This window comes from Gopherus evgoodei, chromosome 5 (genome assembly GCF_007399415.2).
Source record: "Gopherus evgoodei ecotype Sinaloan lineage chromosome 5, rGopEvg1_v1.p, whole genome shotgun sequence".
Lineage (NCBI taxonomy): Eukaryota > Metazoa > Chordata > Testudines > Testudinidae > Gopherus > Gopherus evgoodei.
This window is the reverse complement of record NC_044326.1, coordinates 1,215,371-1,233,375: the sequence shown is the minus strand read 5'-3', so window position 1 is coordinate 1,233,375 and position 18,005 is coordinate 1,215,371. Positions and strand designations below refer to the sequence as shown.

General features: G+C 54.1%; 1 protein-coding gene and 1 long non-coding RNA gene across 2 annotated transcripts in view; both read right to left on the bottom strand.

The window, feature by feature from the left end:
• Window positions 1–15,209, bottom strand: part of LOC115652851 (C-type lectin domain family 4 member F-like) — a 218,493-nt gene extending 203,284 nt beyond the window's left edge. The window contains exon 1 of the mRNA XM_030565431.1: window positions 14,892–15,209. Within this exon, the coding sequence (XP_030421291.1) occupies window positions 14,892–15,150 (259 nt within the window). The 5' untranslated portion in view covers window positions 15,151–15,209. The remainder of the gene's footprint in view (window positions 1–14,891) is intronic.
• LOC115652854 lies at window positions 8,165–10,623 on the bottom strand. The gene is made up of 3 exons (XR_004000754.1): window positions 10,527–10,623; window positions 9,258–9,398; window positions 8,165–8,468 (listed from the first exon to the last, which is right to left on the bottom strand). It is a non-coding gene; the product is annotated as an uncharacterized LOC115652854 (long non-coding RNA).
• Window positions 15,210–18,005: the final 2,796 nt, after the last annotated feature.

Genomic DNA, 18,005 nt, shown 5'->3' with positions numbered 1-18,005 from the left:
GAGCCCCAGAAGGACAGGATGATTTGCAGTAGATCGCAGGGAAGAACAAAAGACAAGAGGACTTGCATTCAGAAGGAACAGGAGGAAGGCTGGAGAATGGCACCAACACCAAGAAGAGGCAGGTCTATGTGATTGGTGACTCCTTACTAAGAAGAATGGACAGACCTGGCACCAGAGCTGATCCAGAGAACAGAAGGATGAGCTGTCTGCTGGGAGCTAAGTTATGGGATGTGGACCTGAAGCTGAAGAGGATCCTAATGGGAGCAGGAAGGAATCCACTGATTGTCCTTCATGTGGGAACAAATGATACTGCTAGATTCTTGCTGGAATGGATCAAGGGAGATGATGCCAGGCTGGGAGAGAAACTTTAAAAAATGGAGGCTCAGGTGATCTTCAATCAGATTCCACCTGTCCCTAGAGGAGGAGAAGGGAAGTGAGACAAGATGATGATGATTAACAGATGATTCAGGCATTGGAGCTATAAGAACATTTCTGGGCTGTTCGACCACTGGGAGGCATTCACGGATATAGGACTGTTCTAATGGGATGGACTCCACCTAAGTAAGGAGGGAAATAGATTCTGGGATGGAAGGTGGCACAACTGATTAAAAGAGCTTTAAGCTTGGAATTTAGGGGAGACACTTGAGAGATGCTCATGTAATCTCCACTTCTGATTCTAATATTGAGCAGGAGAAAATCAAGTAAGAGCAGACACAGCAATGGAGAAAGGAACAGCAGAGGGAAGGAGAATGGACACCAAGAGGAAAGACGGTTCCCAAACCAATGATGCTAATAACCAAGTAATAGGTGATACTGGCAGTAGCATGACTGTGCCTAATCGCGTGAGGAGCCCTGGCGAAGCCGAGCGGAAACAACTAAGGTGTCTATACAGCAATGTAAGAAACCTGGGGAATGAAATGGAGGAACTAGATCTACTGGTGCAGGAAGTGAAACCAGATGTTATGGGGATAACAGAAACATGGTGGAATAGTAGCCAGGACTGGAGTACAGACAATGGAGAGTATGTGCTGTTCAGGAAAGACAGAAATGAAGGTGAAGGTGGTGTAGTAGCGTTGTATATTGAGGAGGAGATAGACTGACTGTAAAGAAATTAGAAGTGCTGCAACGGATAAATGAGAGACTGTTTGGGTCAAAATCACTTTGGGGAAGAAAGCTACCACAGGCTCCCCTGAGATAGTGATTGGGGTCTGCTACAGCCCCCCAGGATCCTATCTGGATATGGATAGAGACCTCTGGAAAAACTTTAATGATATAGTATCAGAGGGGTAGCCGTGTTAATCTGGATCTGTAAAAAGCATCAAAGGTTCCTGTGGCACCTTACAGACTAACAGACGTATTGGAGCATGAGCTTTCGTGGGTGAATACCCACTTCGTCAGACACATGTAATGGAAATTTCCAGAGGCAGGTATAAATATGCAGGCAAGAATCAGTCTGGAGATAATGAGGTTAGTTCAATCAGGGAGGATGAGGTCCTCTTCTAGCAGTTGAGGTACGAACACCAAGGGAGGAGAAACTGGTTCTGTAATTGGCAAGCCATTCACAGTCTTTGTTCAATCCTGAGCTGATGGTGTCAAATTTGCAGATGAACTAAAGCTCAGCAGTTTCTCTTTGAAGTCTGGTCCTGAAGTTTTTTTGCTGCAGGATGGCTACCTTTAAATCTGCTATTGTGTGTCCAGGGAGATTGAAGTGTTTCCTACAGGTTTTTGTATATTGCCATTCCTGATATCTGACTTGTGTCCATTTACCCTTTTATGTAGGAACTGTCCAGTTTGGCCGATATACATAGCAGAGAGGCATTGCTAGCACGTGATGACATATATTACATTGGCGGACGTGCAGGTGAATGAACCAGTGATGGTGTGGCTGAGCTGGTTGGTTCTGTGCTAGTGTCAAAGGTGTAGATATGTGGGCACAGTTGGCATCGAGGTTTGTTGCATGGATTGGTTCCTGAGTTAGAGTTGTTCTGGTGCGGTGTGTGGTTGCTGGTGAGAATATGCTTCAGGTTGGCGGGTTGTCTGTGGGCGAGGACTGGCCTGCCACCCAAGGCCTGTGAAAGTGTGGGGTCATTGTCCAGGACAGGTTGTAGATCACTGATGATGCGTTGGAGAGGTTTTAGCTGGGACTATATGTGATGGCAACTGGAGTTCTGTTGGTTTCTCTCTTGGGTTTGTCTTGCAGTAGGAGGCTTCTGGGTACACGTCTGGCTCTTTTGATCTGTTTCCTTATTTCCTCATGTGAGTATCGTAGTTTTGAGAATGCTTGGTGGAGATTTTGTAGGTATTGGTCTCTGTCTGAGGGGTTGGAGCAGATACAGTTGTACCTCAGCGCTTGGCTGTAGACCAGGGGTCAGCAACCTATAGTACACGTGCCGAACATGGCACGCAAGCAGATTTTGAGTGGCACGCAGCTGCCTGCCGTGGTTTCGGCCCCCCGCCCCACTCAGTCCCCCTGCCCACCACTCTCCCCTGCCGGGGCAGGAGGCAGAAGCTTGGTCCTGTGGCAGCCAAACTTCCCCCCCGCCCGCTTCTTCCCTCAGCGTGGTGCTTTCGTGCCCCTCCCCCTCTCCGTCCCTGCGCCAATCAGCTGACAGCCCTACCAAGGGGGAGGGGGCTGGGAGCACCCCCATGAGCCGAGCACCCCAGCCCTCTGCCGTGACCCCCCCCACAGCCTTCTGTCCCGCACCCCCCCACCCCAACACACACCTAGCCTTCTGCCCTGCACCCCCCATCCCTCTGCCCTGAACCCCCCCACACCAAGCCCTCTGCCTTGACCTCCGCCACACACTCAGCCTTCTGCCCTGCACCCCCAGCCCTCTGCCCTGACCCCCCGCACAGCCTTCTGCCCTGCACCCCCAAACTCTCCAGCCCTCTGCACTGACCCCCCCACCCCAAAACACACCCATCCCTCTGCCCTGAACCCCCCTACACACCAAGCCCTCTGCCCTGACCCCCACCACACACTCAGCCTTCTGCCTTGCACCCCCACAGCCCCCCTTGACCTCCGCTACACACTCAGCCTTCTGCCCTGAACCCCCCAAACTCTCCAGTCCTCTGCACTGACCCCCCCCACCCCAAAACACACCCATCCCTCTGCTCTGAACCCTCCCACACACCAAGCCCTCTGCCCTGACCCCCACCACACACTCAGCGTTCTGCCTTGCACCCCCACAGCCCCCATCCCTCTGTCCTGAACCTCCCCCACACCCACCCTTCTGCCCTTCACCCCCCACACCCCAGCCCTCTGCCTTGATCCCTGAACCCCCCGCACACACACCCCAGCCTTCTGCCCTGAACCCCCCCAGGTTTGGGGTTCCGGTCGCAGGCCCTGCTCAGCCCGCTGCCAACCTAGGTGAACAGAACCCCAGGCTGGCAGCGAGATGAGCAGACTGGCGGCATAAGATCAGCATTTTAATTTAATTTTAAATGATGCTTCTTAAACATTTTGAAAACCTCGTTTACTTTACATACAACGATAATTTAGTTATATATTATAGACTTATAGAAAGAGACCGTCTAAAAACGTTAAAATGTATTACTGGAACGCGAAACCTTTGGTTAGAGTGAATAAATGAAGAATCGGCACAGCACTTCTGAAAGGTTGCCGACCCCTGCTGTAGACGATGGATCGTGTGATGTGCCCAGGGTGAAAACTGGAGGCATGAAGGTAGGCATAGCGGTCGGTGAGTTTCTGGTAAAGGGTGGGATTAATGTGACCATCACTTATTTGCACCGTGGTGTCTAGGAAGTGGACCTCCCATGTAGATTGGTCCAGGCTGAGGTTGATGGTGGGGTGGAAGCTGTTGAAATTGTAGTGGAATTTTTCCAGAGTCTCCTTCCCATGGGTCCAGATGATGAAGATGTTGTCAATGTAGCGTAGGTACAGAAGGGACGTGAGTGGATGAGAGCTGAGGAAGTGTTGTTCCAGGTCAGCCATAAAAATGTTGGCATATTGTGGGGCCATGCGGGTACCCATAGTGGTGCCACTGGTCTGGAGGTCTATATTGTCACCAAATTTGAAATAATTGTGCATGAGGATAAAGTCACAGAGCTCAGCAACCAGTTGTTCTGTGTCATCATCAGGGATACTGTTCCTGACCGCTTGTGTTCATCTGTGTGTGGGATGTTTGTGTAAAGAGCCTCTACATCCATGTTGGCTAGGACAGTGTTTTCTGGGAGATCACCAATGCATTGTAGTTTTCTCAGGAAATCAGTGGTGTCACGGAGATAGCTGGAAGTGCTGGTGGCGTAGGGTCTGAGCAGAGAGTCCACATATCCAGACAGTCCTTCAGTGAGAGTGCCAATGCCCGAGATGATGGGGTGTCCAGGATTTCCAGGTTTGTGGATCTTGGGTAGCAGATAGAATAACCCCGGTCGGGGCTCTAAGGGTATGTTGATTTGTTCCTGTGTGAGTGTAGGGCGTGTCCTGAGTAGATGCTGTAGTTTCTTAGTATATTCCTCAGTGGGATCTGAGGAAAGTGGCCTGTAGAATTTGGTATTGGAGAGTTCTCTGGCAGCCTCCTTCTGGTAGACTCCTGAGGGTCACAATGACAATCTGGACCTATACATACAATGCTTCCGCCGACATGCACAGGCAGAAATTGTGGAAAAACAACATCGCTTGCTTCATAACCTAAGTCATGCAGAACGCAATGCCATCCACAGCCTCAGAAACCACCCTGACATTATCATCAAAGAGGCTGATAACGGAGGTGCTGTTGTCATCATGAACTGGTCTGACTACCAGAAGTCAAGAAAATCATTATTTATTGGGTGATTATGAAACAATAACTCCATGATCCAAGGACTTTATTCAGTGACAGACCTGGAAACATACAAATTACAGAGCCAGCCACACTGAGCAGCATAAGGGCAGCTGTCGCTGCCACAGCCAGAAATATCACACCAAGACAAAGCGTCCCTGCGATGCACATCCCATGCGGCCCCCTCCAGTGCACAGGGCTCCTCATTGACAGGTGGCTGGGAAACATGCTCCATAGCTTGGAAATTAAGGTGCTTTCTGAGGTGAAGGGACCTGCATGTCACAGCCCAGCCTGTCTATGTGTTACCCGAGGTTCTTTCAACCCAAAGCTCTTGGTAACTTTTACTTTGTCCGAGGAGGTGTCAGGAAAGAAATCAGGAAAGACACAGCCATCCGACCGATAGACGGCTGCACAAACAGGACAACACAATAGTGCTTTCACTTCAAGCTAAACTTTACTTAGTCTCAAGCACTCACACACGTCCGCAACAAGTTAGTAAAACACCCACAACCCTTGATAATTATTGAAGCTGAGTGTGGCTTTTGAGTGATACAGCGGCAGCCCATCTGCTGCTGGGGAACAGAAGATGCATCCAGAGGGAGAGGCCAGTCCCAAAACGAGTCCCACCTATCTCAAGCTTTTTCCCCTTATTTATACATTAGTAATTAAAGAAACCTTGTTAAGTAAGGAGTTTTAATGATCGAACAAGAGGTTCCTTCTGATTATTGTTTAACCAGGTGTGGGTCTTTCTAGAGCTTGCAGCCTTGAGACCTCATTAGACATTCCTGGGGCATATCCTACTCTTTTAAAATGCATGGATCAGCAACTTCAACCCAATCCTTATCAGGAAGGACGCGGGGTCAAGCTGCCCTTTCGGTGGCACCGTAAACCCCTCTCCCCTCCTGCCTTGGTCAAGCTGAGATTTGCTTTTAATAGCTTGCTGACTAGGCTGTCTTTAACAATAAGATATAGTGGTTTCAGACACTATACTGGTTTGCCAAAGTCTCCCCGTACATATGGGCCTGCTTACAAATCCACCTGAAAGACCAAAAACACTTGGCATCATTCCACAAATTCTGGTATGAACACAGTCTTCTCCAACACCTCTCAGCGGGTCATAATTGTTTGGCTCATTCTCCACCCAGAACCTACGGATCAGAGTGTTAATGTCTCAGTGGAGAACCACAGCCAGTTCCTGAGCTCAGTTCTGCTCTGTGGACTCTGTTGTCGGCAGGGGACCAAGACACTCAGCAGTGACGTTGTGAAGCGATGCACCCCCTGGTTACCCCTCAGAGTTCTCTACAGCTCTTAATGAATCCTGTGGCACCTTATAGACTAACAGACGTTTTGGAGCATGAGCTTTCGTGGGTGAATACCCAGTTTGTCGGATGCATGCATGTATTCATCCATGAAAGCTCATGCTCCAAAACGTCTGTTAGTCTATCAGGTGCCACACAACTCTTTGCTGCTTTTACAGATCCGGACTAACACAGCTACCCCTCTGATACTCTACAGCTCTTGTGGCCATGGTAACAAAGGGCTTCGGACGGCCGGGAGTAGCAACTGCCCTGCGCCTGACAGGCCAGCAAAGAGCCAAGGTCAGTGTGTGGCTCCAAATGCTGAGCAGCAGCAACTCGGATCTCAGTGCCCAGAACCAGAGCAGGTGGCACAGCACGTCCCAGGCACCCCCGAGATGGGAACGCAGGAACGGGAAGAGAGGGCAGCGGGGGTCAGTCAGTAACTTCTCCCTGGCCCTGCTTACGGGCCTCGCCCATAGCCCACTGAGGTCACTGCACCAACTGCAGCTGGCTCCGGCCATGTCCCCGGCCCCACAGCCTCCCCTTGCCCAGCCTGCCAGAGGGGAGAGCGCAGGGCAGTCCCAAGGAGAGCGGGAACCTGCCGCTCACTCCAGACTCCCCTGGCTGCACTGACCTGACTTGGGGCCAGATCCTCAGCTGGTGTAAATCCCTGTGGTCCATTCAAGTCAATGCCGAGTTACCCCAGGGGAGGCTCTGGCCCTGGGTCTCAGTGGGCACTGAACACACACTCCGTGTTTAGTATCAGAGGGTAGCCGTGTTAGTCTGGATCTGTAAAAGCAGCAAAGAATCCTGTGGCACCTTATAGACTAACAGACGTTTTGGAGCATGAGCTTTCGTGGGTGAATACATGCATCTGAAGAAGTGGGTATTCACCCACGAAAGCTCATGCTCCAAAACATCTGTTAGTCTATAAGGTGCCACAGGATTCTTTGCTACTCCGTGTTTAGGCTCCTGCTCTGAGCAAAGGGGCATTAGCAGAAATTCCTGAGAGGATTCACTGCTGTCGTGGCAGCACCCGGGGGCCTCCCTCAGGATTGGGCCCACTGTGCCGGGTGCTGCATAGACACAAGGGGCCGTACAGACGCTGCCCGAAAGAGCTTGTGACCAAACATGTAATAAATACTCACTTCTCTCAAGCTTCACTCACCCCCTGCTTGCGTCTGCTCTGTATTCTGTGCCATCCACCCAGCGCCAGCTGCCTTCTGTCTCCCGGTCGGTGAGTCCAATCCAGTGATCTTCTCCCTTGGTCTCCTTGGTGAGAAACTCCTGCACAACACAGTTTGCAGCATGTGCAGGTCACCCAAGAGAGGCTGCAGGATGCAGCGGCAGCTGCCTGGGCTGAACAGATTTTGGGGGAGAGGAAAGGGCGTCTGGTGGTGTGAGCAGGGCACCGGGCTGAGGGAGATACGGTGTCCTGCCCCCAACACTGACAGTGACTAGCTGGGAGACCCCAAGGGAGTCCTCGAGCATCTCTGTGTGTGTGTCTGCATCTGTGTCACACCAGGGCCCTGCCCTGGCAGGAGGCAAAGCTTGGAGCAGAGAACTGGGTGCAAAGTTTGGCCCTGCTGGAGGGTGGGTTTTTCCTCCTCAGAAAGTGCCCCAGAGGCCTGGGGTGAGGGCTACAGTGGGCATGTGGGGAGAGAGGATTCTCTGAGAGATGCATGGCCCCTTGCACACAAGCCGTCCAGATACAGGCTTCTAGATTCAAGTATCAGAGGTGTAGCCATGTTAGTCTGGATCTGTAAAAGCGGCAAAGAATCCTGTGGCACCTTATAGACTAACAAACATTTTAGAGTATGAGCTTTGGTGGGTATTCACCCACAGGATTCTTTGCAGGCATCTAGATTGTCCAGCGGGAGCTCAGGCCTTGGGAGAGGGATCAAAGGGGTCCTCACTGGGAAAGGTCATTGGGTTTGCAGGAAATGCTACATTGGAAGTAGGGAAAATCAGAAATGAGCCTGACCCAAATCCCCCTCCCCCAGCACCCCAGACTCTGGGAAGTCCAGATCCTGGCTCTGTTCCTCTGCCGCATCTCTGCTTTTAAACTGATGGGTGAATCCCCCGTGTCGGGTTCCAAGGCTTCGCATCCCTTGTGGGATAATTTGCCACAACGCACATCATAGATTTGCAACCTCAGCTGCCACCTTCCACCTCCTTCTGGTATGAAACAAGGCCCTGACCCATTATCCAAACCCCTGGGAGGTTCCTGCGCTCACCTCTTCTGCCTGGGAGGAGACAGAGGTCAGGTGCGAGTCCTGAGACACACACAACTGCTCAGCCTCATCCCACGACTTTTTTTCTTGTGAAAAGTAATAGAGGTTCCCACCGTAAAACCTCCAGCCCCTGGAGAGCTTTGTCAGCACGTCACCTAGGAGCAGAGACTGAGGTGAGACGCCCGGGCTAAAGTCACAGGGATACACGCAGGGAGCTCAGGGTTTCTAGTGCTGCATTGCCCCTGCCTTTCAGCTGCCCCCAGCCCAGGGAACTTCTGAATCCTGATTCTCCAGCATCACAATAAGTAACTTCTGTGGCCACATAATGGATCCCAAAGAGCGCTGCAGAAAGCAGTCACCACGAGGTCACTCCCCCAGCACTGAAATGCAGCTGCATCTGGGCTGGAGCATGGGCGCTGGTCGCAGTGCAGAGCAGCACGGCTGTAATGGGAAAGGGGAGACTCACAGTTCAGCTGAGCTGGCAGGGGGAGTTCAGATGGGGGTGAATGTAGCTGCCCAAGGTGGAACATCCCCTGGTTCTGCACTAACAATTTTCATTGATCATAAGTGATGAAAGTCTCGGGACTTAAAACTTTGGCACATCCCCGAACACCCTGCCGGGGCACTGGCTCAGGGATGGTTCTGAAAGTAACACCCCATACGCTGAAATGCCAGGAGCACTTGCCTGTGACCTGACAGGTTTGGAGCATCTAAGAAGAGCTGACAGCTGGGTGCTCCCATTACGCTAACGAGGCCTAGGGTGTAATTTAACTCCACACTGATCACCACGGTGTGGGCACAGGTGCAGCCACCAGTGATTTTCAATGGAAGAGAACTCGGGGCTGGAGAAAGGTGCTGTGTTGACAGCCTGGGAGCCTGAAATCCTCCGTTCATCCTCAGCACCAGCAGAAACGGCACCAGCCAGCACTGCAGCTAGTACTTACTGCAGCGACCTTGCACTGCTCCTCGCGCTGCACTGACATTGTCCAGCCGGATCTGGATTTCTCCATACGCTGCACTGACGTTACCCAGCTGGGCTTTCAGCAGCCGGACTCCTGCCTGCGCTTCATCCAATAGCTGCAGACCTAGGAGAAAGTCACAGCGACGTCAGTGGAGATGCAGAACACTTGAGTATCAGCATGTGTGATAGAGCAGCACCTGCAGGCCCCTGTGTGCCAGGCGCTGTACGGACAGGAGGGGACAGTCCCTGTTCTCAACAGCTCACAGTCAAAATCAACTCTAGGTGGGAGAAATAAAGGATGATTTTCCTGCAGGGGAACTGAGGTGCAGGGAGAGGTGCCCAAGATCACACAGGAAGTTTGCAGCAGAGCTGGGAATTGACCCCAGGGCTCCTGAATTCTAGCCCTGTCCCCCCAATCTCCCCAGCCACCTCTTCCCAATCGCTCCCCCCTTGTGAGCTGTGAGTGGGTCCCCTGCAGCATGGGGCAGAGCTGGGGGTGCAAGAACTTCCATGGCCCTGAGCCCTGGCCCCAGGCTCCAGGCCGGGATTATGAACAGCCCAGTGTTCAGGCGAGTTCTGTGCCAGGGTTCAGTTCAGGCCCATTTTCTGACTGGACACTGAATAACCTGATCCATGGAGGGGTTTGTATGTGCAGCCCTGTGCCAGACAGACAGACAGTTGTGAGACGTGGCCACAAGGGGGCGCTCTGCCTCCAGCAATGGGACTGTGGCAGGTACCCAAATTATTGGAGCTGCACAGGGAGGGCTCAGGGACTGGGGGGCAAATTGAGACCCACGAGTGCAGCTCCACTGACGTCCTGCTTACACCAGGGTCTGAATTCGGCCCTGTATGTCTCATGAGCTGCATCCGTCTTTCCCGCCAATGCAACCCTGACAATACAGGGGCCAAGGTGAAAACTACGGAGCGAAGGGAGCAACAGTGAAAGGACGGAAGATGTTGACCACTAGGCATCCTGCGTAGGAGCATGGGTGGATGCAGCCAGCCTGCCACTGCCAGGAAGGGAGCTAGGAGGGAGCCTGGAGCAGCCACCCATCCCTGGGAACAGAGCCTCCATTGGCAGAGGAAGGTGCAGAGCAGCAGCTCATTAGACGGGGACAGGACCACCTGGCAGGGAAGTGTATGGAGGGGAGCAGGAGGATGCCAGGCACCCACCATCCCTGTAGGCAGGAGAGTGCTCAGCTTCCAGGCCAAGGGAGGGGAACTGACCCTGATGCCTCGTCCTGCGACTTACTGTCCGATCCCTTTGCTGACGCGTCCGAGGCATTGTGAGGATGCAGAGAGACCTGGAGCTTCTGCACCACTTCTCCAACCACTTGCAGCTTGCTCTGTGCCTGGAGATCTAGAAATCACAGGTCTGCAGGTCAGCGACTGAACCAAACTGCGGCTGGAGACCAGCCATGCCCAGAGAAGGAACATTCTCCGAGCGCGAGGCTGTTCTCTATGACATGTTTTATTTTAATCTTGGAAACCTTCCCTCCTGAGGAGGGACACCGGCAAAGCCAAGGCCCCGTTCAGGGCTCTCTCCTGGTGTATGTTGCAGAGCAGTGACCTGGAGCAGCCGACTTCAGCCTCATGAGACGTGGCTCCCTCCTGCTCCTAGCCCAAGCCCGGCTGCCAGGGAGAGCAGCCGAATGTGCTGGGGGGAGGCACGGCAGAAGAAGAACAGAGCCCCGCCACAGGTAATTCTGGCAGGGTGGGGAGTGCGTGGTGGCCCTGAGCTGGGCATGGGGGTTGCTGGGCAGAGGAGACATGTGGGGTGGTCACGTGTCCTCCCCTTTAGATTGTGTCCCCGCAGCATGGGGAGGCACCATTCGTCTTTGCCACTCACTGCCCCTAAGGAACAGGGGCTTCTCCCCCCTCTCCTCCAAGAACTCTTCACTCCAGCTCCCTGTTTTCAGCTGTTTGCTGGCTCCAGGGCAGAGACTCTTTGGCAGAGCAGGGAATGAAACCCAGCAGTCTGAGCCCCCAGACAAGTGCCCGAAGCACTGGGCCATCCGGTCTCTCCGTAGGGTATTTCAGTTGTGCCATGAGGATGCCTGGAGCTGAGGCTCGTCCTGGTGATATGTGGTTAGGAAAGGACCCAGCGTGATCCTCAGAGCACGGATTGAGCATGTGGGGCTGCCACATGTGATCTGAAGTCTCTGAGCTGATGCCTGACAGGTAGTTGTCTAACCTGTCCTTCAAAACCTCCTGTGATGGGGATTCCACAGCCTCCCCAGGTGACCTGTGCCAGTGCTGGACCATCGTTAGACTTAGAAAGTTTGTGGCAGTATCAAACCAGCAGGGCAAGATCTTACAGCTCCATTCAAGCTCCCTGGAGTAGGAGATTTATTTGGAGGGACAGAGTGGAAGCGTTGTCAATATTCTGCTGAAATGTGTCCCCCCCCCCAGTGGAGCCAGCTGGCCTGTATGTAAGTTGGCGAACGTTGGGCTTGGAGCTGCAGTTGAACTTACATAGAAGCATCACAGCAAGGAGGGACGTGGCCAGGGCCAACCCCAGGAGGAGAAGGACAGGAGTGACGATGCCCCGCGCCCTGTGCCACCAAGGGACCGATGTCTCGGGAGGATTGCCTTGAAGGAGAAGAAGAAACGTATCCATGGAAAGTTACAGCTCAAATGCCACTGACCGAGGAAACTCCACCCCCCAAATCCAATACCTGCTCAGCCTCCTAGTCCCTGACTGTCAGGGCGGGCTTCAGGAAGTGCGGGGCCCAATTCCAACAGTTTTGGTGGGGCCCCAGCAGGGATGACTTAAAAGAAAAACTTAAAAAAACACATGGGGCTTGTACCCACTTGGGCGGCGGGTTCTTCTCTTGCTCTGAGTCTTCGGCAGCACTTTGGTGGCGGGTCATCCAGTTGCTCCAGGTCTTCGGCAGCACTGATGGACCCATCGCTGAAGTGCCGCCGAAGACCCGAAGCGCCGCCGGGTGAGTAAAAATGAAAAAGGCGCCTCTAGCCAGGGCAGGGATTCTCACTGGGCGCGGGGTCCGATTCGGGGGAATTGATGGAATAGGCCTAAAGCCGGCCCTGCTGACTGTGGTTAACAGCAACAGCGGAATGAGGCCAAATAAGGTCAGAACCGACCGGAACTCGAATGTGAAAAGCGACCCTCCCTAAATCAGGAGTGACTCTAGTGCTAGGCAGGTGTCCTGTGAGAGAGATCTGGGAGCAGGATTTCCCCCCTGCCTAAGCATTTCTTGAGAGGGAAGTTTAGGGGTTGTGAAGTCCAGGCCCAAAGGAGCATTTTTAAGTGAGAAAAGAAAACTGAAACAACTCATGAAATATGAATACAACTAGGCGGTGAAATGAGGGGAAATGATTCTTTGCATGAGAAAAGTGGGGCTGACAGCAGCAGTGTGCTCAGAAGGGCCTTTCTACAGCATCCCTGTCTGATAACCCATCCCCAGGATGCTGGGCTCATCCCTGCAAGGCAGCCAAAGGGCAAATCACAGGGCAAAGCCAGAAGATTATGTCTCCCCTGCACATTAAGGGGAGAAGACTAGAGCTGCATTCGAGCCAGGATCTATGTACAGAAAGAAGTAAGTGTGCTCAGTGTGCTCTGGATTTGGTCTCCCCAAGGTGAACGGCAGCTGCTTGGAGACACAAGACTGTCAGATTCTCCTCTCCCTGATAGTCTCAGCCTGCCTCACCCATGGCTGGCAAGTTCTATGAGCCCCTGGTGTCCGGGCACCAGGAATATTCCTGGCCCATGAGCCTGGCTCCTGCCTGCCCCCCTCTGCACACTCCCCCCGCATGTCCCCGGCTCTGCCTGCCACCCCGGCGATTTAAAGCAGCCCAAGGCGCCCAGTGCCACCCAGCAGCGCAGCGGGACTGAACAGCTTCCTGCACGCTCGTTCCACGTGGCTGCAGGAACGTCCTTGCAGCTCGTTGTGGTGAGGCTGTGCCGCTGCATACTGTCCCTGCCCTGAACACCCCTGCGGCCAACTGGAAGCTGTGGGGGCCGTCCCTGGGGACAGCAGCACGTGGAGACCCTTCTGGCCTGCACTGCCTTGGAGCCGCTGCCGGAGGGGGTGCCCCAGGTAAGCACCGAACCCCCATCCACTTCCATAGCCTGCACCCCCCCTCACCACACACACCCTCTGGCCCCCAAATTTCTTCCTGCACCCCCATCCCCTGCACTCCCTCTCACCCTCAAACTCCATCTCAGATCCTGCACCCCTCACCCCCTCCTCCACTCCCACCCCCTGGCCCAGCCCACAGCCTGCACCCAGCACCCAATCTCCCTCCCAGAGACTGCACCCATCACCTCCTCCTGCACCCCCACGCTGCACCCCTCATTCCCTCTTGCACTCCCACCCTTCCCCCCACACCCACTTTTGCCCTCGAACTCCCTCCCAGAGCCTGCACCCCTCACTCCCCTTGCATCCCCACCCCCTGCCCCAGCCCAGAGCCTTCACCCAGCACCCAAACTCTCTCTTAGAGCCCAACCCCTCACACCTCCTGCACTCAGACTCCCTCCCAGAGCCTTACGCAGGTGCGGGGGTGGGTTTTGGGTGTTCTGAGCACCACCAAAATTTCTACAAACCTGCTGCCCCTGACCACGTCCCCTCCCTGTCTGATCTGGGCCTCAGCCATTAGCTCGCGCTGTTCCCCCATGGGGTGTAGTTTCTGGAACCAGCAAACAACACTCAGATGTCCAGATAATCCCCTTACATTGCAGAAGTGGCTTCTCTCATGCTAACCAAAGGGTGAAGCTGCCTCTCACTAATGTACTGAGTTTACAGGTCTCAGCCTTTCCTGAAACAGATTCTGGGAGGAGTTTCTCTGTCACCGAGCACAGGCTACATTCCCCTTGTGTTTTCCTTTGTCGCTGCAGAGATCCTAGCTGAGCTCGGTGCGGAGATGCAGCTGCCTACGGCCACACCCTCCACTTCCATCAGCTCCATCTCCCTGTCTGTCTCCTGACCCTTCCTGGGCGTCTTTCATGTGTTCAAATCCGGAACAGCTGCCACACGGCATCTGGATTGCACTGAAGCCAAACGGGATAAACAACCCACAGAGCAGGCCCCTGTTCAGCTGATACCTGCCCAACCAAACGTGAGAACAGCCAGACAGGGTCAGACCAAAGGTCCATCCAGCCCAGTGTCCTGTCTGCTGACAATGGCCAGTGCCTGGTGCCCCAGAGGGAATGAACAGAACAGGGAATTAGCAAGTGATCCAGTCCCTGTCGCCCATTCCCAGCTTCTGGCAAACAGATTCTAGGGACACCATCCCTGCCCATCCTGGCTAATAACCATTGATGGACCTGTCCTCCATGAACTTATCTAGGTCTTTTTTGAACCGAGCTAGAACCCCGGGGAGAGGCTGATGGTGGCAGTGAGCTGGGGAGGGGGAGCCTGGATGGCTTTTATGGGCAGCCCATGGCACTGCTCTGCCCGGCAGGAGGCAGGGATGCTGTGCAGGGACTCCCATCTCTCCCCCTGTGCCCTTCTCCCATTGGGGACTGGCAGGGGAGAGAGCTCTGGGGACGTGGTCGGTGGAGCAAGCGATCGCTGCCCAGGACGCTCTGCAGAGACCGCAAAGCCAAGGAGAGGCCAGCGGGAGTCCAGGGTCCGGTGCAGCCTCTGGTGCTTACCTTTGGGCCGGGGAGCAGCTTCCGTCATCAGCATGTTCTCATAGATATTGTCCCTCGCCATTGTCCTGCCTTCGTGCTGAGCCAGGCCCCTGATCACTGGCCTGTGGGTCCTTTCAGCAGCCTGCTGGGTTAGAGCCTCCCTCTGACAGCAGCCCTGGCCCAGAAATAGAAATGGGAAGTGATGCCTGGTGGTTGGATGAGGGAAGGAGGTGGAGAAGAGGGGAGAGAAAGTTGAATGGGGGAAGGAGGGGAAGGGCATGGAGGGCAGAGTTGGGCGGATGGAGGTAGTAGGGGAGAAGGAAGAGGTAGACAGTGCTCTGTCGGCAGCGCCTGGCCAGAGGTGCTGGATCTAGGGGGGCTGCCGCACCCCCTGGCTAGAGGTGGTTTCCATCACATGCAGGGGTTCCAGTTCGGTTCAGTGGCTCTCAGCACCCCACTATTCACATTTTTTCACCCCTTTTATGGCCCCCTCTTGCGGGTGGGGCTCTGGTGAGAGCGTAAAGGCATCATCCCCGTGCGCGGCGCGTGCAGTTGGCTGTTGGAGGTCGTACAGCGGAGGGGCTGGGCCTGGGGAAGCCTGGGCCCTCTCCCCTCCTGGGATACCCCCAGCTCCGCCCCAACCATGGCAGTCCTGCTCTGTGTCCTGGCCCCACTTGTGTTGTGGGGCCTCCAGCATCGTCCCGCTGAAACACGGTGTGGGGCAGGCTGGGGGCAGTGTGGGGCCAGGCCTGTGTTCTGCTCTTTGCCTCCGGACCACGTCCCCTCCCCTCAAACTGTGGCGCCCTGGGCAGTCACCCACATCACCCGCCCCGAAGGCCGGCCCTATCCTGGGGCATCCACGACTGTCCAAATCTGCATCTTTTTCCTGTGTGTGACCATCCACGGGTGGGAGTTCTGCTGTCCAAAGAGACAGACCCTGCTCACTGCTCCGGCGGTAACATGGGATGAGAGGGGGCACGTGTGGAATCAAAGGTTAGCGTGTTACACAAGCACTCCTGGTGAGTACGAGCAGCACTGCTACAAGCAGCCAAGTGGGCACATGCCCGGCGATACACAAACGTTGGTGGCTGAACGCAGACATAACTTTGTAGCGTAGACACGGCCTCGGTGACCATCTCGGGGGCTGTACAGGATGTTTCCAGGAAGGACAAGCAGCCTTTCAGATTCCACATTCACCGAGAGCTGAGCCGGTCAGAGCTCAGGAGGAAGGTTACAAACATGGGAGCTAGAGACAGTGCTGGGGGCCTGGTGACTGATCCATGTGAGACCAAGGGCTGTGTCTGCTGCGAAGGCTGCATCCCAGTTCCTGAACCACCTTGGAAACAGGCTCCTGATTCCCCATCTCACTGAACAATGAGGAGATGGTTGTCCATTAGCTGTGGGATGGGTGTAACCCCAAGGAGATGACCGAAATTCCTGGGGCTCTGTCTGCTGGCAGCTCAGGGAGGGGGAGCCAAGGCAAACTCAGAGTCTGCCCGGCAACCACTCGGGAGTGTGGGCATTCAGGAGGAAGTTGAGTTGTGGGGGTGGGAAGGGAGGTAGCTGAGGTTGAGAAGGGGAAGTGATGGGTGGGGTATTGAATACCCGCTGGTTATTTACTGTCTAGCACTGCATTGTGCGCAGTGTAGCAGCTTCGGGAGGGATCGTCGGGGGGTTATTCGAAAGCAGGATGCCCTGGGGGTTGGGGACCCTAGTTTAGGACGTGACCCAGGTTCAATTCCCTACGCTTCTGCAAATGTCATTTGTGACACTGAGCATGTCCCATAGGCCCAGATGTTTACAGGGATGCAGCTGTTTCTCCGTTCCAGGCTCCAAGCCCTACTGACTTCCAATGAGACTTAGCCTCAGAGGCGCCTAAATCACTTTTGGAAATGGAACGTAGCCATCTAAGTCACTTAGACCAGATTTGTAAAGGTATTTAGGCTCTCAAAAATCCAGCTAGGTGCCTAGTGGGATTTTCCAAGGCGCTTCGCTGGTGCTGAAATCAGTGGAACTCAGGCACTTTGAGAAGCCCGACCAGGGGCCAGTCTTCATCTGCAGGAACCCAAACACATTTCAAAACGTGGCCCTTGTGAGTTGCCTCAGTCCCAATCTGTGCAATGGGGGTGGTAGCACCCCCCAGCCCCGAGGCTAAAAAGGTGGCGAGGGACCATGACAGGAAAGTAACGGGAGTTCTCTGCTGGTGGACTTGCCCTGCAAGCAGTGACGCCGCCTGGCAAGGTCAGAGGTGATGCTGATTTGTTGTGGGAAAGACCTAGAGAGTCAAATTCACTGGGCTCCTAAGTCACGTAGGGTATGTCTGCACTGGAGCGGGAGATATAAATTCTAGTTCCAGGAGACATACCCGCACTAGGTCTGATTTGGCTACAGCACTAAAAATACCCCAGTGACCCGTGAAGAAGAGGAACGGTGTACCGAGGGTCCCAGGCGGGATTTGAGACCATCCGGCTACTTGCACTCAGCCTCCACTTTTGTTTTTAGCACGCTAGCTCCATCACACCCAGGAAAGTCAACTGACACATTGATGAGAGGGCTGCTCATTGCCTGTTGGACGTAGCAATAAAGATGGGCTGGAACTGCGTTAAAACCCACTGATGGCGGAGAAGGCTTGGGGCCGGAGTCAGATCTGAATGCTGAGTTCAGCCTAGGGCCTCGTCTTAGATTTAGATCACAGCGCAGAACTTCTGCGCCTGGAGCTGCATTCGGCTTTGATCACTCCTGTGGGCTGGGCTGCTGCATGTCCTCTTTATTTGATCCCCCTGTTAGTTCCAGCAGTCGGCTTCTTGATGTCGGACACAAATCTTGAGGGTTTGACTAGCCCAGGCTTCCAGGTAGCTACAAACACAAGTTAGAACTCAAGCCACCGTCTGTTCTTGGCTCTGTCACTGAATTGCTGGGTGACCTTGGGCAAGTCACCGGCCTGCTGTCTGCCTCAGTTTCCCCATCTGTAAAATGAGGGTGATGTTACTGACTCTTTTATGAAGTGCTTTGAGATCTGCTTTGGACAATCTTCAGAGTAGCAGCCGTGTTAGTCTGTATCCACAAAAAGAACAGGAGTCCTTGTGGCACCTTAGAGACTAACACATTTATTTGAGCATAAGCTTTCATGGGCTA